The 23,398-nt window shown below is 38.3% G+C and overlaps 2 protein-coding genes across 2 annotated transcripts in view; one reads left to right on the top strand and one right to left on the bottom strand.

Annotated features, from left to right (window-relative positions):
* Positions 1 to 6,419, top strand: part of LOC149097088 (COUP transcription factor 1-like) — an 8,202-nt gene extending 1,783 nt beyond the window's left edge. The window contains exon 2 of the mRNA XM_089279387.1: positions 5,815 to 6,419. Within this exon, the coding sequence (XP_089135513.1) occupies positions 5,815 to 6,089 (275 nt within the window). The 3' untranslated portion in view covers positions 6,090 to 6,419. The remainder of the gene's footprint in view (positions 1 to 5,814) is intronic.
* Positions 5,185 to 23,398, bottom strand: LOC149097087 (glutathione hydrolase 1 proenzyme-like). Its single transcript, XM_089279380.1, has 8 exons — positions 23,119 to 23,398; positions 19,812 to 20,242; positions 19,045 to 19,246; positions 15,437 to 15,750; positions 15,029 to 15,168; positions 13,177 to 13,364; positions 11,998 to 12,235; positions 5,185 to 9,461 (listed from the first exon to the last, which is right to left on the bottom strand). Exons 1-8 carry the CDS (start codon positions 23,226 to 23,228, stop codon positions 9,171 to 9,173), a joined length of 1,914 nt encoding a protein of 637 aa, XP_089135506.1. The 5' UTR covers positions 23,229 to 23,398; the 3' UTR covers positions 5,185 to 9,170.

The raw sequence follows: 23,398 nt of genomic DNA, 5'->3' as shown, positions 1-23,398 counted from the left end.
TTGGAATTTATTTATTTGTTTCAAATTTCCGTAAGAGGTTATGCATTAAAAAAAAAAAATCAATATTACAGAAACGTTTGTCTGATATTGCCTCGGTAAGATTTTAGTCTGGCTACAGCCATGCTAACTCATATTTAAGTGTAAATAAAACTGTTTTTAAACGCATTTTGATTACTCTTTTGATAAAATTTCGCCGAATTTCCGCGAATAAATAAGCATTTTTTTCTAGTGGTTACTTTTGTTGATGAAAACGAGTTCAATTGAAATCTAATTGAGTCGGCACCATGATGGAAATTTCTTTAATATAAATTAAGGCTGCGATTATTTAAATTTTCGTTCTTATAAATTACATAGACTATATATCAAGCGAATTTTGCTAGAGATGTCAGACCGGCCCTTCTCTCCACGTTGAAACCGGTTCGTCTCGCAGCGTTTTTTTCTTGCGCGTGCGTTTTCTGTTGTTCGCTTAGCGATCCGTGACGGCTGATCGAGACTACAAAGCAGCTATCGTCGAATAGTGTTTTCAAGGAATTGATCTCCTCTGCATTTTCTGCCTGCTTCCCACCGCAAAAAAAACCTTTACAGAACGAACAAATTCCGATTTGCCTTCAATTATAATGGTCTCATTTTGTCTTCCAAGCATAATTCTCTATCCGTAATATCGATTCATGATTATAAATTACAATCACATAAAAGGTCACAATTACCACCAATAGTATAATTTAAATATATATTTAAGCACATCCTTGCCGTTACCCTTGATAGGCCATTTTCAAAGCATTTTTAATGATTCATAATGGTAACAGGACTGAGTGGAGTCCAATTCGGTCTGTAATCATACGACGACCGCGAAGCGGGAGTCCGATTTGTTAATCACGAGTATGATTACAGACTGAATTGGACGACGAGAAGCCCTGTTACCAATTAATCAAAACTATGACAAAATTCGAGAAACGAGCAAACCATCGATTGAGCGCTGAACGGTTACACGTGGTTATGAATGCTGAAAAACACAGCAGTTTACTCAACAAAGTGCACCGCAACAGCGCGCGCAAAATGACGCGTACTGTCCAATTACAAGCGCGAGTTTCCCTTTCTGACTTAATTTACTTTACCTTTCTTTTAAGGTTTCTCAGTGCACATGTTTTAGCTCAGTTGTAGTTAAAGAAGTCTGAGTTTCCTTTCATTTGAAAGAGATCGAGCTGTATTTTCTCATAGAAATTCGTTGTATGTGATGCAAATGATAGTGAGAAGATTAATAATGGTAATTGAACTGAGTGGAGTGCAATTTGGTCTGAAATCATACGCGTGATTTCAAAATCGAACAAGCGCGCAGCGCGAGTTCGATTTGAAATCACAAGTATGATTTCAGACCAAAATTGCACGACACGAAGTTCAATTGCCACTTTATTAGATCCATTTTGAAATCGCACAATTTTATCGCCTTAATTTCTAGATTTTTGGTGTATTGTCCTAGTAGCCGGTTTGTTAAAAAAAAAAAAGCGGAACCGGAAACGCCTTTACGTCTCATTTAGTATGCGAAATGATGTCATGTGACGAAAACTCATCCGAGCATGACAAAGAAACAAGCGGTTTTGAAGTGAGAACGAAAATAGTATACCTCAGGTATAAAAGTTCAATTCTCGTCGCCTGAATCAATGATGGAGGGTCTTTCTTTCTTGTGTGGTTGAGGCTGAGACTTTTCATTGTCTTTGGAGAAGGAATTTGAAGGTGCATCCTGCGTAATCCTGCGATGGATTTCTTTTGAGTTGTGAAACTAGAGTGCACGATGCCCAGTGGATGGTACGTTTTGTTTTTCTTTCATACCGTTTAATGGCATGATTTTAAGGGAGTCCAGCTCGTTATCATCTCCGTTTCTTTTTGTGACCTCGGCGAAGGACTCAATACTCAGGACCTTGTCAAGTTCTTGCGGCGCCATTTGTTTCAAGATATTTCCAAGATGGCGGGACTAGCACCAGCTTCATAAGACGTTCATTCATTCATTGTTTTGTGGAGCGGGGCGTATTTTGACTATGTTTATTCACAGCGACAGAGTTGAGCTCTTTTGTTGCTTCGTTTGAAACTACCGGAAACCTGGAAACATTTGAGACGGCCCTGAATTTGTTGTTGTGTGGTTGTTGTGTGGTTGTTGTGTGGTTGTTGTGTGGTTTTCGTTTGTTTATGTTTTACTGGACTCGGTATCATACGGATTTTGAGCAGATGTTGAAGAAAAATCGCCAAAACATTTGTCAAAATGGACACTGAAAGTTGGAAACTTCCATTAAAGTAGGTGTTCAGCCTGAGGAAGCTCATAATCGTCATTTAGAAACTGTAATTAATTACATTCGTCAATTTTTTTGGAAAAAAAAACAACAGTAACAACAAAGTTTTGGCAATAGTAGTTGCTAAATTCTCCACACAATGGCCTTTTGCCTCTCATTTTCCTGAAATTTTATTGTTTACTTTAAACTAATATTGAAATCTGATTGGTTGTTTTGTTTTACTGTGCCATTCTCAATGGCTGAGAAAAAGATGCGATTTAGAGCAAAAAATAGTGCGATTCGTGAATAAATCGCACCATTGAGAGCCAATCAGATTGCAAGGATAACCAGTGATTTCAAAATGGATTTAATAAAGGAAATAATCAGCTTCAAATTTATGACATTGTTTTGATGTCCTAGTAAATTCTCACAACTAGCTACAGAACAACAAATCTAAAACAACATGTATTATTATCTGTCTTATTAATGGAGCTACAAATAAATTGTTGTCACATATATATACTGGAGAATTAGTATTCTTTTACCCCTATGAACATCTTGTGAGACTAAGGTGCTTTCATTCATTTTCAAATAACGCTAAAAACTTGTGTAACCTCACGAATTGGCTTCCTCCTCTACGTCATCCGCCGTTGCGCTCCAAATATTTTTCATGTTCCTTAACCTAACCATAAAGTTGTTTTAATAACAGTCTTCAAACAACTGTTGAGTCTGACTGAGTAAATCCTGCCATGTTTTCGACACATTTTATCCGATATCTTAATTCCGAGTAATTTTGATTTTAATTTTAAAATTTCTCTTGGCACCTGCATTAAGTGATCAGCTTTTTTAAAAAAAAACAGTTTCTTAGTATTTACATTGTAATGACTCCATCGGATGGTCAGTTACTTGATAAAACATTGAAAAAGAAATATTAAACCCCCTTAACGTAGTCCGATGTATCGAGCTTCATTATCGTAAAATGTCAAAGTTGTTAATGGTGCCATGCCATTTAATGATATTCAAATCTCAATTCTTTTAACAACTTTGACATTTACGATTTTTCATTCTTGATAATGATGCCTTATGCGTCGAGACGTCGAACACCTGACGTTAATTTTAATATTTCTTGTTAAATTGTTCCATTCACCATTCAACCTTTTATTTCGAAACATTTCTCTCTGCAGGCCTTATAACGAAACGGTACCCTTCTATATTTATCGACTCCGGCAGTGTTACGAGCGAAGTATACCTTTTAAAGATGTATTAAATCGCGAAGTTATCGCAAAGAAAAAAAACCCTGCACATGTTATTGTAAGAATACAGGTTAAGAACTGCTGTCGTAAATAACTCCGTCTTTGACCTAACTCTCCATTGTCAATTGCTTAAAAGCATAATTATAGTAAACATGTTAATTTAATGAATCCATCTAATTGCGCTGCATACAATTATATCATGTGTTGAACTCCTTCACGTTTTTTTAAATCCTCGCTTTTCGCATTCACTTTTAGAAGCTTTTTATTCTTCTTCAAAAACCCTATATAAGACACTTCTATTATTGAAGCGAAGACACCGTTTTTTTCTATAAATCAACGATACATTTTGTTAAAGGTGTTGGTTTATTTTATTTTTAATAAGCCCGCGAAAAGAAAGAGGTATTTATGTTATTTAACTTTGATTAGCGTAATTCAGAACGTCGTCATTATTTTTCAAAACAAAAATTCATCTTTGAGAAGGAAGATAATAAAGGAAAACTCTGCCTTCTGATCAGAAACGTTGTGGACGGTACCAGATGGCAAGTCATTGCAAATTGCATATCAAATTTCTTGCTTGTCTCTAACGTCATTTTAATTTTAGCCAAAGAGAGCCCGGACCACCTTGGCAAAATAACACCGAAAAATACGTTATTCTCTTAAAACTTAGCAAGGACATCTATCTTAAAGGAAATTTACACCGCTGTATTTCTAAGATAAATGAATAACTGATTGTAATCAGTTTTTTCGTATGTATAATGGAAATGAAAACTAATTGCTAACCGCTAACGCGCTCATCAGAGACAGTTATGAGCACGTTTTGTTTACATAGTATTCACTGAAAATTCGCAAATCGAAAATACATTAACCTCGACTCACTCAACTCAGTATCTCACTATAAAGTGAGAGTATAAAGTGTCTCACTTTACCTATTCCGTATTCCCTTTTTCCTACGCACGTGCACATTTAATTTGCGATTTCGTTTCACATTGTACTGCCAAGTTATATGTCTGCTCTTAAAGCCGTTCTCGGAATTCGGCACCCATTTTCCTCTCCATACCCAATTCTTTATGTGGCGTAATTTCAGTTTTGCTCAAACGTCGTCTTCGAAATAAAGTTACAGACTTGTGAAAAAGCAAGTAAATTTACTTCGTTCTACTTCTTTTAGAGAAGTCATGATAGTAATAATAAATTCAGTGGTTATGACACTTCCTACAAATTTTGTCCTTCGCTGTGCTACGTTGACAATCAGATTCGGCTGCCTTAGTTTATCCCATTTATTCCCAGGAACACTGAGTCTCGTATTGTAATTGAAAACGATCGAAAACATTAACGGACACGAAAGAGCTTTCATTTGAATAGTAAGGCACAGTACGACCTGTTTTATCCAGACGCAAAAAATAGAAGCATCTTGAACAGCATACTACACAGCGCTACATGAAAGTACTGGTCTGTAGCTTTTATTTGAATGGTCACACACTAGGGTTTTATCATCCACAGACTTGAAAGTTAGAAGCACCTTGTGTAACATGATAAACAACACCACATGAAAGAACTGCTCAATAGCTTTCAAATGAATAGCCACACTCTTGGAGTTTAGCCACAGTCTAGGAAGCTAGAAGTACCTTGAACAACATATAAACTGTACGGTATAAAAGGACTGCTCAGTGACATTTATTTGAATGGTCACATTCATTCTGAAGTTTATTTCGTAGACACGGCACTTAAACCTACCTTGTACAGCACCATAAGCTTTATCTAAAAATATACTGTTTGATAGTCACGGTTTGAATTTGAATGTTACAAACTCAATAGGGTTATATCTAGTCCCGTTTAGCACATAACCAAATTGATTAACTCGATGTTTCGCTCTGGGAGTGTTAGGGTTAATTCCGCCCAGAAAGCTGGTTGTCGATTAACTTCATTAAGGTCTACACTACAGCATTAAACAATACTACCAGTTTTATCATGGTTTGAAGATAAAAAAAAAAGAAATATTATTTAGCATATAACCAAATTACATAACTCGTTTTTTCACTCTGGGAGTGTAAGGGTTAACTCCGCCCAGAAAGCTTGTGGTCGAGTAACTTCAGTTTAAGTCTAAACTACAGCATTAAACAATTCTACCATTTTTGTCATCGTTTGAAGAAAAAAAAAACACATATTATTTAATTATTAACGTGCGTGACCTGTCATGACAGATCTTTCACTGTTTTAAGTGCGTAAGTGCGCTAATATTTTTGGGCGACATCAAGTCATGCAATAACTGTGTGTATTGACCTGGTTTCTTATCGTTTCAACAGATAATGACCAGTTATCAGACTCTGTTCAGATCCAAGCTGTTCAGAACAAGACTCGAAATGCTTTAGAGGAGTACGTTCGCTTGCATCGACCGGAGACTTCCAGTCGCTTTGGACAGCTGCTCATCAAACTAACTTCTCTTGGAGCAGTGGACCTCCAAGTTCTTGAGGACGTGTTCTTCAATAAACTCATTGGTTCAGCGTCCATTGACAGTCTGGTAGATGACATACTGAGAGGCAACACACTTAGTTCGTACGCTAAGAGCGCTGCTGTATAAACAGACAGTGAATGACATTTTAAAGATTTGCAGCGTCGTTTTTGCTAGATGACAGATTTGAAAGAGAAATTTTAACGCAAATTATTCAGCGTTAGTTTGTTGGATGTTTATAAGAATTATGACACCAGACAGTTATTAATTAAAGAGACAATTTTAACACAAAAAAAATAACATTAATAGCCGAGCCAATACCTTTTGTATAATTTGTAGATATATTTAAATTTTATTCATTTCTGTTTTTTGTTTCATGTATTTTTCCCTTTTACAATGGGAAAACCGTTTGCTAGTTGGCAACTGTCATCTATATAGAATTAAAGTTAATTACCTTAAGGGCCCATTAACCGATCTTTTCGAGCCGTTGCTAAGGAAAATTTATTCCCATATAACCTCATCATTTTTAGTTAGTTCAGAATTATTTCATGTGTGTTAACTTTTCCATGATCAGTAACACTAGTGATGACGTCATCAGGCCACGCCCATGGTCATATGACTAATACTTGAAAAACGCAAAGGCTCCCAGGCAAATTACTTTATCGGGATTTTTTTCATTGATTTAATATTTTAATTTAAATCCTCATTACGCTATGCATAGATTTTGTTTCATTTTTAAAAGGTCAGATTTTGAGAGAATTTCAAAATATCAAAAAATTCGTAATCTTCTGAAAAAAGCATGATTTTGAAAAGGGAATGCATAACTATCTTTCCAACGTTGGCTTTAATCGAAATCCGTCGAAAAAGGCTGGATTTAATGAAAATCCGCGTTTCCTTTAGCATTTAAAGAAACCGGAAGTGCGCCCGATATCTATTGGAAGTTACCCCATCAGCACGTGCGTAATTTACACTACCAGCGCACTTTGGTAAGATCAAACAAAGCCACACGGAGTTAGTTTTTCTCTTTCCATTGCTCCTGCTTTTCTGTCTTTTTCTTATTTTGTCTTTGCTTGTACTTTTTTTACTATGCATTTTGTGAAACACAAAGAAAAACATCTAAAATGTGAGCGAATTTGCAAGTTATTGAGTTGTTTTTATTTTCCGCGCTCAGGCTGACGTAAGTAACCGGAAGTGAAATTTCACCTCCTTAGCAACGCGCGCGAGCGCGGGCATAAATCGGTTAATGGGCCCTTAAGTGTTGCCTGTGTATTCATTGCCTTTTTTATGGACCTTCCATCACAGACTGAACCAAGGGTTGCACCCGACCCTTGGGCTCTCACTGGAAGTGGGTTCTTAAAAGAGCTCAGTCATGGTTTGCACATCTTGAACGTTTAGCCTAAATTTTTCAAATTCGTCGTTTGCAATTCGTGTCAATCTTGACCATCGTTGTTCCTCTATGGTTTATTGTTATCTCTTTGATGTCTTTCTATCTTAGTAAACTATTATTTTCAGGTTTCCTTCCATTTAAAGGAGATTTGGTACATTGCCGAAACAACTCAAAACACCGTGATTGAGCTCCTTTAACGCCGGTTACGTTTCGTAGCAGGCGAAGCGACTAGTGCTTTGGATGGAAAATTAGTCCGTCATACATGTAGTCTCCTCAGCAAATAACAAGAGGAGGCGAACAAAGATTTAAAGATATCAAAATTTGCTGTTGACAAAATCACAATATAGTTTTTATTAGGGAAAAGTTGGGAATTTCGAAGACTGACGTCTGGCAACCATGGGATTGATCTACCTCTGTAATGCACATACTTTAAGGGCCCATTAACCGATTCATGCCCGCGCTCGCGCGCGTTACTAAGGAGGAGAAATTTCACTTCCGGTCAATTACGTCAGCCTGAGCATTGAAATTAAAAACAACTCAAAAACTTGCAAATTCACATACATTTTAGATGTTTTTCTTTGTGTTTCGCAAATGCAAAGTAAAAAAGTACAAGCAAAGACAAAATAAGAGACAGACAGAAAAACAAGAGCAATAGAAAGAGAAAAATTAACTCCGTGTGGCTTTGTTTGATCTTACCGAAGTGAGCTGGTAGTGTAAATTGCGCACGCGCTGATAGGGTAACTTCCAATAGATATCGGACGCACTTCCGGTTTCTTTAAATGCCAGAGGAAACGCGGTTTTTCATTAAATCCAGCCTTTTTCGACGAATTTCGATCAAAGCCAACGTTGGCAACATAGCTATGCATTCCTTTTTCGAAATCATGCTTTTTTCAGAAAATTACGAATTTTTCAATATTTTGAAATGCTCTCAAAATCTGACCTTTTAGAAATGAAACAAAATCGATGCATAGCGTAATGAGGATTTGAATTAAAATATTAAATCAATGAAAAAAATCCCGAGAAAGTAATTTGCCTGGGAGCCTTTGCATTTTTTCTGTATTAGTCACATGACCATGGGCGTGGCCTGATGACGTCATCATTAGTGTTACTGATCATGAAAAAGTTGAAACACATGAAATAACTCTGAACTAACTAAAAATGATGTGGTTATATGAGACTAAATTTTCCTTAGCAACGGCTCGAAAAGATCGGTTAATGGGCTCTTAAGAACATTTTCAAGCTCACTCTTCAAAAGATCAAAAACGTTCAACCTCAATCCCCAGATAGATGTAATAAAAAAGCGCGTTCAATATTAATATTCTGTCTTGATTCTACCCGAGTTGCTTACTGATATGGACTGAGCCAACCCAAAGGAAGGGGTTGTTTATCGTCTGGAGTGGCCTGGGTAGGAGGCTTTTGCGAGGTGATTTTGGGAAGATTTCGATTTTGAGCAATATAGCCAAACAGTTATGGAGTAACTTGCTGTTTTGTTGGAAACTAATACATACAGGAACCATTACTGCGAAGACATATTATTTTTTCCATCTACATGCTGCACGTTCTCATTCTAAGCAAAGTAATGTTTCAAAGCTAAGCAGATTCGCAGGCAGTGAAGCAATATTACAACGAGTGAAATCGATACGAGGCATAGAAATAGAAATGTATAGCATGAACGTTTTTCATTAACTACAAGAAGCTTTTTGTTAAGGTACGAAATAGTTACAACCTGGCCCTGAGATGATGCTTAAGGTCTAGTTTCTAGGCTTAGTTGAGTTATATAATTTGAGACTAATCATGCTGCGCAGGTGTTCGGGACAAGTGCTCTATTGTCCCGCGGGCGCGCCATGTTTCCTCGGGTCTGACTTGGCAAATATTCCCTTTTCAGGGTCTCGGAATACTGCCTGCACAACAGCGAAGCTTTTATTACCGGTTACGACATGCCCGAGTTCTTCCAAGCCTTTAATTATGTCCCCTGGCATGGCATATTTCCCAGAACTATCAGTAGGTATATTTTCATAAGATACATCTCGATCGGGCACCAGCTGAGTGTGTAGTCGAGGCTTGTCCACTGCCTCAGATAAGTTTGTTTTAAACCACAGCTTGTTCATTAACACCTGAGCATGTGAAAAAAAAGCGGAGCAGTGAGTTAAATATTCACCACTAGCCATCGACACTAAGAGGAATAACTGTTTTAGTATATACAAAAGAAGTAGCATGAGGTGCCCGAAAAAATTGACCAGAGACCGGAGAAAGTTGTTCGCAGCAGGCCATTTCGGAGTTGCCTTTTATCTCTGTGTCAAAACGAGTCTTCGTCCGAAACCATTCATCTGGAAATGTGTTCGCCCTACAGGTTCATTTTCACGCAAATCAAACTTATTATTTTTTTTTATGAAAGGTTTTCCACCAGGATTCGTTTTGAAACAGGTCATTATTATACATCAATGATAGGCCTTTTGCCAGGTAGGTCGCATTATTATCATTTGATCATGGGTTAAAAAAAAAAAGATCCTAGGTTTAATTTATACCACCGTTGCAAATTTGGCCATGTCAGGAGTGTTGTTCATTTTGTGTGCAAGCACTTTACACTTAGCCTCAATACAAGCTCTTTTGGGCAGGCAGCCTTTTTGCGCGCGGGAACGCCGTTTTTTCAGTAGGCCATATCCGAGTTGCCCTTTGAGTCTGCGTGCGAAACCATTCATAATCATTCATTTTCATGCAAATCAAACTCATTTTCATATTTATTAAATCCATTTTGAAATCACCGGTTATCCTTGCGATCTGATTGGCTCTCAGTGGTGCGATTTATTCACGAATCGCACTATTTTTTGCTCTAAATTGCATCTTTTTCTCAGCTAATGAGAATGGGACAGTAAAACAAAACAACCAATCAGATTTCAAGGTTAGTTTAAAGTAATCAATGAAATTTCAGGGAAATGAAAGGCAAAAAGCCATTGTGTGGAGAATTTTGCAAGTACTATAATTGCCAAAACTTTGTTGTTATTGTTGTTTTTTCCAAAAAGATGACGAAGTTAATTAATTACATTTTCTGAATGACGATTATGAGCTCTGAGTTTAGGCTGGAGACCTACTTCAATGGAAGTTTCCAACTTTCAGTGTCCATTTTGACGAATATTTTGGTGATTTTTCTTCAACATCTGCTCAAGATCCGTATGATACCGAGTCCAGTAAAACATAAACAAACGGAAATCACACAACAACAAATTCAGAGTCATCTCAAGAAGGTAGATGTTTCCAGGTTTCCGGTAGTTTCAAACGAAGCAACAAAAGAGCTCAACTCTGCCGCTGTGAATAAACATAGTCAAAATACGCCACACTACACAAAATAGTGAATGAACGAACGTCTTACGAAGCCGGTACCAGTCCCGCCATCTTGGAAATATCTTAAAACAAATGGCGCCGCAAGAACTTGACAAGGTCCTGAGTATTGAGTCCTACGCCGAGGTCAAGAAAAGAAACGGAGATGCATGATAACGAGCTGGACTCCCTTAAAATCATGCCATTGAACGGTATTTAAAAGAAAAAAAACGTACTATCCACTGGGCATCGTGCACTCGAGGGAGTTTCACAACTCAAAAGAAATCGATCGCAGAGTTACACAGGATATACACCTTCAAATTCCTTCTCCAAAGACAATGAAAAGTCTCAGCCTCAACCACATGAAAGGAAGGCCTTCCATCATTGATTCGGGCGACGAGAATTGAACTTTTATGCCTGAAGTAGACTATTCTCGTTCTGACTTCAGAACTGCTTGTTTCTTTGTCATGCTCGAATGAGTTTTCGTCACATGACATCGTTTTGCTTTCTAAATGAGACGTAAAGGCGTTTCCGGTTCCGCTTTTTTTTTTTAGCAAACCGGCTACTGGAACAATACACCAAAAATCTAAAATTTAAGGCGATAAAATTGTACGATTTCAAAATTGATCTAATAAAGTGGCAATTGAACTTGTGATTTCAAATCACGCGCATGATTTCAGACCAAATTGCACTCCACTCAGTTCAATTACCATTATGAAAGGTATTGCATAAGGACTCGTTTTGAAACAGAGGTTTAAGGTAACTCGGAAATGGCCTGCTGCCAAAAGTGCGAGCAAAATGTGCAAGAAATGTGCAACAGGGCAAGAAAAGTCACATGAGGTGATCACCAAGAGAAACAAAACGTGTTTGGTGTGTTAAGTGAAATTACAAAACTGTCATCACAGTGGAAAAAGGGGTTGATTCGTTGATCTAACGTAATGATTAGTTCAGTTCAGTCTTCACAACTGTTGCTGGAAGTTGCTGCCTGGAAGATTTTTGCGACCTTTTAAGCGACTTTTTGTCGTAGAAACTGGAGAACGTTTGAAAAATATCAGGTGGGGTTCATGCACGATTCCTGAGTGATCTTTGGAAAAGCTCTTCCAACTAAGGTATGTCACCCACCAAGGACACTATTGAGAGCGCAAAAAAAAAAAAAAAAAAAAAAAAAACCGCTGAAAGCACTTTCTCCTCTCTTCCATCAACTCGATTGAGAAAAAACAAACATACGAGCATAAATTCCCAGGCCCTTTCAAGACGATTCTACGGTATATGCATAAGACCAATCACATTTGGCCTTTAGAACTTTGGCTCCTGTGTTGCAAGAGTCAAACATACCAGTGACACGGCGGTGGTGATCTTTCTCCCGCCAGAGGCGCCGATAACAAGCTGTACATCGCCGGTATCGTTTCTCAAAATGGCAGGAGATATGGACGAGAAAGGTCGCTTGTTTGGCTCGGGAAAGTTAAAAGGAGATGGAGAAATACCGTCCACTTTGTGACCGGGAATGTCAAAGTCTTCCATCTGGTCGTTGTAGATGATTCCTGTGACGTTAGATCGATATTTGGATCCAAATCTGTCAAAAGCGACGGTGAGAATGAACGTCAGTCATTTCATTTTTTTCATTTTATTTATTTATTCCATTCTAAACTTACAAAGATAAATATTATGTAAACAAGTAAGAGGCGAAATGGAACAGGGCGAAAGTATAGCAAGCTAATTAGATGCCCTTGTTTAATTGACAATAATAATTAGGGTAAAAAAGTTAACTTAACATAGGAGAGGAAGAGGTATGAATTAATTAATACTGAGCAAAATAATACTGGAAGAGTGCTTTTTTAAAACGTTTTCTAGTCGTTAAGTTACATATAGATAAAGGAAGATCATTCCAATAGTAACATCCAGTCATGTGGTAACTGATTTTTAATAACATGTCAGCTTAACTGACTGTGCACGGAAACCGGTTTGTCCAGAATCATGATCGAGCCTGTGAATGACATCAGAGAGGAATTCGTAATGATGTCATGCTGTTATGGCAACTTTCTGAGAACTCACGTTAAGTTTAAGGAAAAAAATATATACATTTGGTGGGTTTTGATTGCTCTTACGAGTATTAGGCGAAACGGCACTGTAATGCGCCTCTGGCAAGAGCCCGTCACTAGGAGCGTGCAACTACCCCATATTCCTGCCTCGGCGTTTTTACAGACCGATCTATTTTTAGTTTGAATTCAGACCCCCCGTGAGAACCTCGATGACCCATCACAAGCACGAACTTAATTTTCAATTAGCGTACTTATTACTCGACATGTCCATCTTAGGCCGCCATTTTTTTCCTTACCGATGCGCGTTCATGTAGACCGTAACTGACCTATTTCGCGGGTAAAGAAGCCTGAAAATAGACCGGTCTGTAAAAATGCCGTGACATAGGCTTAGTATGGGAGCAGAAGGATGGGAGTAGAATAGTAGAAAACCTTGATTTATTATTGATTTGTAACTAACAAGAAAATCCAAACCTACCTCCTGTTGATTGTGGTTGTTACGGAAACCGCGTCGCCATTTGGCGCCAAAACAGCCACGTGTGTTGTGCCGTAATCAGTGTCTGAGAATGATTGCGCGTAATATGATACGTTGTCGTGCGTCATGTTATCCCATATTTTGTGACGTAAACGGTCGCCTGTTGTTTGGTTTAACATCGCCTCAGCAACCTACGGTGAAACCGATGTTGTGTAAACTTTTAGAAAGTATTATTGTAGAAACTGCACTCTCTGATGGATTGAAAAACATGTTTCTGTAACTCGTTCGCATAACTCACTGGATGACTCTTCACGAACTTGCAATTTGATTGGTTAGACCTTCAATACTATGTAACAGTTAGACTATGGGCAACAGATTTCAATGAAGGCCAAATCAGTTATCTCCTCAGAAATCGAGAGCGAGTATTTCCCTACTTTTATTGTGCAGACTGAATGATCGTTAGAACTTGCTGTCGTCCACGCACGCTCGATAGTTTTCAACAATTTCAGGTAACGGTGAATGTCCTTCTTTTCGTCTTTTCTGAAGCTTGATTATCCAGTATTGTCTCTAAATCGTCCTCGAAACTTTGGAAAAAGATTTGAAAACCACTTTTGTATACACGACCCTCCTTTTCGACAGTTCAACTGCCTCCACATTTCGATACAGAAATAGTGATTACGTGTATTTTTAGAAACTTGAATTAATATTTTAAGCCTAGATTGATACTTTGATCTTAGCTCCGTATTAAGTATTTTACAAGTATATATTTTAGTAAACTTATTTTAATTCAGTGGTATACAGGACCCCACAAGCTTTGTAGCTTTAATCCTTATCGTGTTAAAATAAAGGTTTTATTATGTTATGGTAGGGTAAGGTAGGGTAAGGTAGGGTAGTCTAGGACAGGGTAGGGTCAAGTCGGGTGGGGTCGGGTGGGGTGGGGTCGGGTGGGGTGGGGTCGGGTATGCTATGTTATGCTATTGCACACTAATTAACAATGACCAATTTCCTCTATAAAACGTGCCTGCAGGGAATCATGGTAGTTGTATTCATCTTGGACTGGACTTTGTTTTGATGAATGCAACTACCATGATTCCCTGCAGGGGCGTCTCATATAGGGCATTGGCCAGTAGTTTATGAGCTCGAGATTTCTACAAGGTATTAGTATAAATCTATTAGCGTTCTATTACGAATGGCGTTCTCTGATTGGCTACGCTACTCACTGTCTATTCTGTGATAGTGAGTAGCCTAGCAGTGTGCCCTTGTTAACAAAATGACGGCCGCTTCTTGGCGTTTCGAAGTGTCTGTGACGGGGATTTAGATTCTGAACGACTAGTAGATTTATACTAAAACAATTAGATTATTCGCTCTCGATTTCTATCGCGCGATAGAAATCTCGAGCTCATGATCTTATTGTTTAATAGATGATGAGGCAGAATCTCATAGAAATGTTCAGCTCCTTATCTAATCGTTTTAGTGGAATTGTAAAGGAAATTTCCTGAGATAACGTTTTCCAATCATCAGTCTCTTTTATAAACAAGCTGACGGCTCGCTCTCGGTTTCTGGAGGAGGTTTTTAGAAGGATTTCATCCTGAAGATGTAACTCTGTGAATATCAGTGTACCATCTTTGGTTGATTGTTTCTGACGTATGCGCATAAGACCGATAACAAAGCAAAAGCTCATCACCAATGACCGTACATCATGCACGGGTTTTTGTCGAGATACGACGGCAAAATGGATTTAATTCTGGTCCAACGTCGAATATGTCCTGAGAGGGGAGTGAATTGAGTTTTTGGTGAGAAACCTTATTGACGCACGTTACGCGATTTCATTCTGATTCCTGTTTCTTTAACTCACCTTTTCTATTGTTGAATTAAAGTCTGGATCTCCAAGCCGACTACGCCATGCATAACTGAACTTAAAAGCTTCAACGATTCGGTGATACGTCAGTACTGAGGAATCCACGTCATTACTGAATGGTGACGTAAGATTGTATCCTGAAATGACAATTATTTGACGTCAAAAATATTTAGTGCTCTGGAAAGAATCCTTTATCAGCTCTAAACCCTGGGTACAAGGCTAAGGCGTTTTCTGAGATTATTTTGGTTCTACGCTTCGACGTTCCAGGAAACAATAGGTTATCACTGTTTCACTGTTTCACTATTCTACTTGCTTGTCACTCTTGATGTTGATAAGCTCTTCCGATCCGAGTCCTGAAGACAGGGACAAAAGTTAAAAAAAATATATTTAGAGAACAGCACCCACCTTTTAAAATGTTCAAGATTAGCGCTAAAACAGCACCGCTTGTCGGGGGTGGGGTGAGATACATATTCATTCCCGAGAGATTACTCTTATATGGCTTTCTGCTCCTCGACTTGTAATTTACCAGATCGTCCTTAGTCACGATGCCATTGGCTCTCTTTATGTCGTCCACGATATCATCGGACAGGTTTTTAGATGAATTACTGTAAAACGATTCAGGATCTCTTTGCACTCGTTCCAGCGTCGTTGCATACTTTTCGTTCTTTATTTTATCTCCCTTTTTGCGAGTGTTATTATTTTCATCAAGGAGTAGTTCGCTGAAATCATATAAACATGAGAGTAAGAATTTATGAAATTACTAACAAGATTCAAGATTCTGTTTATTTGCCTTTTTACCTAATATATTAATTATTTATAAATATTTCAATGTATGGCGAGGTGACCTCTAGAAACCACCAGGCTTATAATTGAGGCCACCTCGTACATAACAATACGGTTACATAGATAGTGCTACCGTGTGCGGCTTTGCTAGTTCAGTAATTATTTTTGCTAAAAACTCTACAGTTTTTTCTTAAAATTGGGAAAACGTGACAAAGAAGTGATTGTAACAGGAAGGGAATTCCAGATCTTTGGACCTTGGTAAAGAATTGTGAATTTTTTCAGATTAGTCCTGCAGTGATGCACGCGATAATTATTGGCTGTTCTGGTGCTATAGCCATGAATTTGACTGTTTGTAAAACACAAGTTGAAAAGCAATGGAGGTAACAGGTTGTTATGATAACAGTACATAAATTTAGCTATTTGAAACGTGTTGATTTGATAAATGTCTAAAATTCTTAATTTAAAGAATAAAGGAGCAGAATGTGCTCTATAATCTGAATTGGTAATAGCTCGCACAGCCCGTTTTTGCAAACAGTAAATTCTATATAAGTTACTGTTACGTATGTAGACGAGCATGTAGAGTGTACAATAGGTGATATAAGGATAAATTAGCGAGTAGTACAAGGTGAGTCTAGTTTTAGAAGATAGATAGAAGTGAGACCTGAATAACATTCCAATTGATTTGGAGATTTGTTTACATAAACAGCTGATATGATCTTTCCAGGTAAGGTGCTCGTCAATATATACCCCAAGAAATTTAGTAGCGTTGGTGAGAGGGCGAGTGAGGCCGTAACCACACAAGTGATTCCCTTCGTAACATTTACCGAGGACTTTGCATGTTCAGAGTTTGCTGGCACTGAAAGGCGCTTAGCTGTCTTCTTCCAGTTTGAAATTAACTTTGCGCCTGGAGAAAGCTATTCGCCCTGAATAGCTGATACACGGCGTAAATTGAAAAACATGAGACATACATAACTCCATTTCGACCATTAATAATCACAAATTTAAGTTCAATGTAAATCCAAATTCAAGGTAAATCGTGGAAATTCATTCCTTTTCTGTGACACAGTTGTTTAGTCGGCCTAGCACTAAATACATAAAACATGACGAAAATCACGTGCACGTTTTTGCCTTGTGTCCAGGTTCACGTGGACACCAGGTTTTGGAGTGAGCTCGGTACTGTGTAACCATTCTTTGCGTTCCCAATGTAAGATTCTGTGAAGGGTGGTTCAGGCAGTTTGCGGGTTAATCAAGTTTGGCTACGAAAGACAGGTATAAAACCGACGATAAATTGACGGCGTTTGGTGCTATTGATTTTGGAAATACAAGTTTCAACCACGCTGTACAGATTCAAGACATTTATTTATTTATTTTTTTACGGGGACTGGGATGTAGACCTTGGAGACTTGAGCATTAGTTGTTATTTGTGACAGGCTGATTTTAGCATTTAATTTTGTTAGCGTTCGAGCCCTCTGTTCACGCGACTCGCTTGTGTTTAAATCAAATTTGATAAAAAATAACACGCTTCAAAGATGACAATGAGTGGATTAAAACGCATTTTCAGCGAATAAGCAAACAGGTATAACTCACAAAAATTAATTGTTAGGTCTATGATCAATACCTCACGGTATATATACCAACATGGTTCGTATCAGGGCATCAAGCCAGATCAAATTGCATTCGTAATGCTACCGGAAGTGTAACGCTTCCTTTCTGTTTACATTTTATTTTGCGCATGAGAGTAGCCAGTACAAGCCAGTACACAGGCTGGCATGAGAGCATAGTCTAAACTTTGAAGCAATACTCGAATCACCCGGATTCCTCTGATATCGGTATCATTTCAATCCATGAAATAAAACAACAAACAATAGATTTAAGCTTAAAATTGGCTTAAATACAGAGCCGCTTAAACGACATGGAATTCGAAACTCTGTGGGAAACACTTTTGATAAAGGGTTGTAAATACTGAAGTCCCAAAAAACTAATTATAACCCTAACATCAGAAAAATATAGGGATCATAATGAACCGATTAAAAAGTGTCAAATAATGCACACTTTCTGAGAATGAGTAAACAGGTATAAATGATGGTAATTGAACTGAGTGGGAGCAATTTGGTCGTACATCATACGGTTGATTTCACAATGGAACGAGCGCGCAGCGCGAGTTCGATTTGAGACTACAAGTATGATTTCAGACCACAATCGCACGACACGAAGTTCAATTACCACTTTATTACGTCCATTTTTAATAGCCTTAGTCAGTACCAATATTATTGATCCAGTAACCGGTTTGTTAAAAGCAGAACCAGAAACGCTTTTACATCTCACTTTGTATGCAAAACAGAAAAAAAAAAAAAAAAAAAAAAAAAATGCAATTTAGGGCACAAAATAGTGTGATTCGTGAATGAATTGCTCTGGTTTTCCTGCAATTTAATTTCTGGCATTGAAATCTGATTGGTTGTTTTTTAATTCTCATTGTCTGGGAAAATGGTGCGATTTAGAGCACAAAAATAGTGCGATTTAAGAATAAATTGCACTGCTGAGAGTCAATCAGATTGCAAGGATCACCAGTGATTTCAAAATGGATGTAATAAATTACAAAAGTTAATTGTCATTAAGGATCGAGAGAGGCAGGTCGAATTTTATTCAAAAAATTAATGGAAGTGAAAATGTATCCTGTCTAAATGATCTAGCGTTACGCTTGCATCACACTTGTTTGGTTTGGCAGTGGATGTCTTCGCACTAATATAAACAAATGACACAAGGCAGCCTTTGATCATAGTTAATAGAGGGGATTGGTCATGAAACCCAACAAAGTTCTTTGTTGTATGTTTTTGTTCTCTTTTTTGGCCTTGACCGTGCAATAAACACAATCTTGAGTTCTTTACTCCATACTGAGGAACTAACCAATAGAAACGTTTGGTTACGTAATTCATGCATAGTGTATGAACGCAAAACAAAAGATTGTGCGCGGTCGTGGACCTTCCAACATAATCTTGGCATCTTTGTTTGCTCCTTCGATGTTTGGCGGGCTTCATAACCATTCCCCTCTATTAGCTATGCTTTGATTTAAGTTTTAATACTATATAGCTTCTGATCTGTTTTACTTCTGTGCTGCCCTGCCTTGGTACGGCTTACTGGTAATTCGCTTTATGTTATTCAAGGCCAATGTTATGTACTATCTTCAAACTGAGTTAGCCTTTGCTGTTGATACGCAGGTTATATAAACTGACCTCAATCCTGGATCTTTTCTAATGTCCTCTTCGATTCCTTTTGTCGTCTTCAAAGCGTCATCCACAGCTTCTGTAATATTAAATCCATTTCTGGCCAAATCGATGGCAGGTTGAACAAGTTTTTCCCATGGTAACCGGTGGTATCGTTTCCAGGCTTCATACATACCGCGTACCTCGCCGGGCACGGCAATGGACAGACCACCTAAGAAGAAGTTAAGGTGCTATTCGCCACTTTAGAAACGAGAAAAAAACTAGGGCGTCTCATCTCGCAGTCGGACCGTTACTAGGCCAAAACTTGCAAAAGATGCGAAGTCAGATTGTCCACGGTAACAGTCCCACAAGGGACTGCGAGTTGAGACTTGCTCCAGGTTTCTTCTCGATTTTAAAGCGGCTAAGAAGTATTATTTGTTATAAATCAGTGGACGTTTTAAAATGTCAACAGACATTTTCAAAGTCTTTCAAACTCTTTCTAAGTGTGATTTTTTTACCTTTAGTCCAAATAACCCTAAACAATTTTTAAACAAACCTGCAGGTGTAAGATACGAAACACTCTATTGACGGGCTCAGTCGAATCAGCGTTGCGAGTACATAACTGCAATGCGCGTGCCAAAAGTAACAACAAAAATAAATTCTAAATCCAGTGCCCAGACCAAATGGACCATGGTCTTGTCAGGTAAAGAACAAACTCTTACTGGACTTGATCGTTAAATTGGTTTCTTAACTTTCAAATATAAAGTATCTGTCTAAGACAAAGTAGAAAAGAATACCTTTTTGGGCTTTCTTCTCGTTGCCCTTAAACATGTCCCGGTGTGCTCGTGCTGGAGCAGTTTCTCTGAAGTCGATGACTGTGGCTTCCTGGAGGCTTCTGTTGTACACCAGCATTATTCCACCTCCTCCTATTCCCGACGAATGCATGCTTATAACCCCCAAGCAGAACATGGCGGCGATGGCGGCATCCACGGCTGAGCCGTTGGCGTTGAGAATGTCCTTGCCGATTTGGGAGCATTCCGGTGTATCCGTGGCGACGGCCTCTTTTTTGTAGGGTCCACCAGATGATGGATCGTCAGATGATGGAACAACAGATGATGGATTGTCAGGTGATTGATCGGTGTCTTTTGTCAGAACATATACGACGACTCCAATTACAACCGCCACAACCACAATCACCAGCACTACAATAATCAATATGATGATTGTTCTGCAGGAGAAACATTAGATTTGTTTTACTGATTGCTTGTTTTGCGTTCTCGAGAAGCGACTTGGAAGTCTCAGCCACAATTCACTCAGTGATTCGCACAAGTTACATTTGTTACGATCTGTTGAGTCGTTAACTTATCTCATGACGGCAGTAACATTCTCGAAGGTCAAAACCCTTAAAAAAATAGTTTAATAATGTAAATATGATCAAATGAGGAAATAAAGTCTGTGTTTTTTTCCACTTTCAGTAGGAAAAAAAAAAAAGGATTGTTAAGGCTAGAGAAGATTAGGATGGCTGATTGCTAATTACAAACCTATAATTTAGGATGACTTGAATTCGAAACATAAAGAAAGAAAAGGCTTGAACAATTCACTGCTTGCAGTCATATGTCGGTGTGATTAAACCCGAACTTCTCTTTACTCGGTCATATTACAGTGGCGGATCCAGACCTTGAGCTAAGGGGGCGGTGGGGGGGGGGGGGGGGGGTTGTTGTTGTTGTTGTTGTTGTTGTTGTTTTTACTTGCCCTGCCGGCTTTTATTTCTTCTGCGATTGTTTTTTACCCAAAATAAGGGGGGGGGGGGCCGGGCCCCCTGTCCCCCTCCCCTAGATCCGCCACTGTATTAATTCTGTGCAGAAGCCATGATGAAAATAAAACATCTGATCGTTAAAGAGGTGAATAACTGTAAAATTACTGAAACTGGCGACTCTGTATGTTAATACTTTACAGCGTTTGTGCTTCAATCAATGGATCGATATACAACCATCCTAGATCAGTTGGTGCCGAACCCGAACTCGAACAGCCCGAGGCAAGCAAACTAACCATGAGACCACTGCACCTCCACTGGTAACAGTGTTACCTGTCAAAAATGCTCTTACGTTTTAGTCTAATGGTCGCCGTATTTCAATAAAAATACACCTTTTGGCAAAGTTTAAAAAATTCTCCGGAAAACTAGAAAGCCCATAAGCATTTACAAAAGATTACTAGTCATCACCACCTAAGTAAGCATTCTGCTTCCAGATATGGTTTTTTAAAGAACTATGAAAAAAGGCTTAGCGATGTATCTGTATCTTTTATATCATCTGTTTTGCGATTAAATGTATCTTCGTTGCCTGTTATTCCCTTGTTTCTATACCTTTAGTAAGTACCTGGTAGCCGAATCTGTATATATAATTTTTTTCAGTTTTGTATAAATATATTATCCCGTTTAGTTTGCATTCAAATACCAATACTGATTCAAAATACGAAGCCTAGTTGAAGGATTTCGTGCAAAAAGGGCGTATATAGCTTTTTGGACCGATTTTCATTTTTTGCAATATATGGGAGCTAATTTTTGGCAGACTGACTTGTTTTGATATGAAAAGCATCGTTCCGTAATTGTTTTTGTTGATTTGCGCTTCGTTTTCGAGAAATAACGTATGTAAAAAAACCCAGTTTTCCAAGGGCATCTTTTGGAGCGAATCCTTCGAAGGTGGATTTCGGCGTGACGCGAACTTAAACGGTTACTTTTAGCAGCTTTGACAGCACGGTTTTTTTTTTTAAATAGATGTTTTGGTTTTTGAAAGAAGTAGCGAAATAGACCGCAAAAAAATCGACCGACCTCGTATCGAACCGGTGTCACGACAAAACAAACTCGAATCCGGCCAGTTAAGAGACTAGCGTGATTATACGAATAATATCACTTGTATCGGCTCGAACAACTAGCGGCAAATGCCACGCTTCGGTGACTTCATCGTTTAGCGAAACAAAAGGTTTCTTTTGTTTTTCGTTCAACAAAAGTTTTTCAAATGATGCCCTTGGAAAACTGAGTTTTTTTTCATACGTTTTTTCTCGAGAGCGAAGCGACAAAAACAATCACGGAACGATGTTTTTCATGTCATTAGCTCGATCTGCAAAAGATGAAAATCGGCCCAAAAAGCGATATACGCCCTTTTTACACGAAATCCTTCAATAATTAGTTAATATAAAGAAGGATAGGGGGACTACTTTGTAAAACCTTGTTACTTGCTTAACCAAATGTATTGATAAGAACATTCATTCATTCATCCATCCATCCATCCATTCATTCATTCATGCATTCATCAAGTTGCGAGCGTGATGTTTTTGCGTGTTTCAATCTACCGTGACAATTACCCAGAGACAATTACAGAACTTAATATTCATGGCGTATGCAAAATATAAGTGATAATAATAGCAAACAAAGCGACGACTGAATAGTAATCAAGTGTCTGGTATTGAAAGGAAATTAAAGCGGGTTCCTATAAGAGAGTAAATGTTAGAATCACTTTGACTGTATGGAAATCTTGGATTATCCTTTCATGGCAAAATAGCGAACTCTGACTGCAGCCTCGTTAAAATCCGGGTTTACCTGGAGCAAGCGTTTAAACTTCGTTTCATTAACTATTCTGAATATTATTGAAAATTATAACAGTGTTTTCGCTTTAAAACGCGGTATTTTTCTCGGAAATCAGCAACAGTCGAAATAACAGTCAAACAAGTCGGATTAAACTGATCTTCGTTTAAGTGCTAGTCGCCACCAAGCTAATCGAACTTTCTCAGCATTATTTTCGGCTTGATTCCTGTTCACTTTTCCTTGTTAAGTCTTGCATCAACCTGGCTATTGTCATTCTTTATCAAAGCTGTGCATTTAATAATCAAACAAACTTCGTTGACCAAACGTAAGATGCGAGGTGCCACGTGCAACGCACCACGGACACTACTAATCTCGGTCAGTTGATGATTATATAATGTCAATTTGACTTGAAGCAAAAGATGAAAGGGGGAGCACAAATGAATGCGACAAAGAGAGAGAGAGAGAGAGAGAGAGAGAGAGAGAGAGAGAGAGAGAGAGAGAGAGAGAGAGAAAATAGCACTAACCTTTTGTTGAATTTTATGGCTGGCTCATTTTTGTTTCCTGCAACTATTGAAATTTCAGTTTGACTTTGCGCAAGAGTATTAGTTGGCGGTTCGCCCGTTCCGGGAAACATTGTTAAAATGCAGACCCCAAGCTTCCACCTCTAGAGATATTTTCCTTGGAACAGTGATTGCTCTCAAACTGAGAGAGAAAGAGACAGAGAAGAAGAATTAGCGAGAGATAACGAGAGACTATTAAATGTCTAAGAGTTTCGCATTCGGTCACGTGGTCGTCACGCTATTG

The sequence above is a fragment of the Orbicella faveolata genome, unplaced genomic scaffold (assembly GCF_042242905.1).
Source record: "Orbicella faveolata isolate gen_17 unplaced genomic scaffold, um_ofav_v1 contig_47, whole genome shotgun sequence".
Taxonomy (NCBI): Eukaryota; Metazoa; Cnidaria; class Anthozoa; order Scleractinia; family Merulinidae; genus Orbicella; species Orbicella faveolata.
Note: the sequence above shows the minus strand (reverse complement) of the source record. Positions and strands in the feature narration are given on the sequence as shown.

What these genes read in the sequence shown, in the direction of transcription:
- LOC149097087 (XM_089279380.1), bottom strand. Translation starts at nt 23,228, where the DNA reads ATGTTTCCCGGAACGGGCGAACCGCCAACTAATACTCTTGCGCAAAGT. An exon ending in AATCTTGAACATTTTAAAAG is followed by an intron (nt 15,169 to 15,436) that starts GTGGGTGCTGTT and finishes TTGTCATTTCAG; the next exon opens with GATACAATCTTACGTCACCA. An exon ending in ACAACCACAATCAACAGGAG is followed by an intron (nt 12,236 to 13,176) that starts GTAGGTTTGGAT and finishes CGCTTTTGACAG; the next exon opens with ATTTGGATCCAAATATCGAT.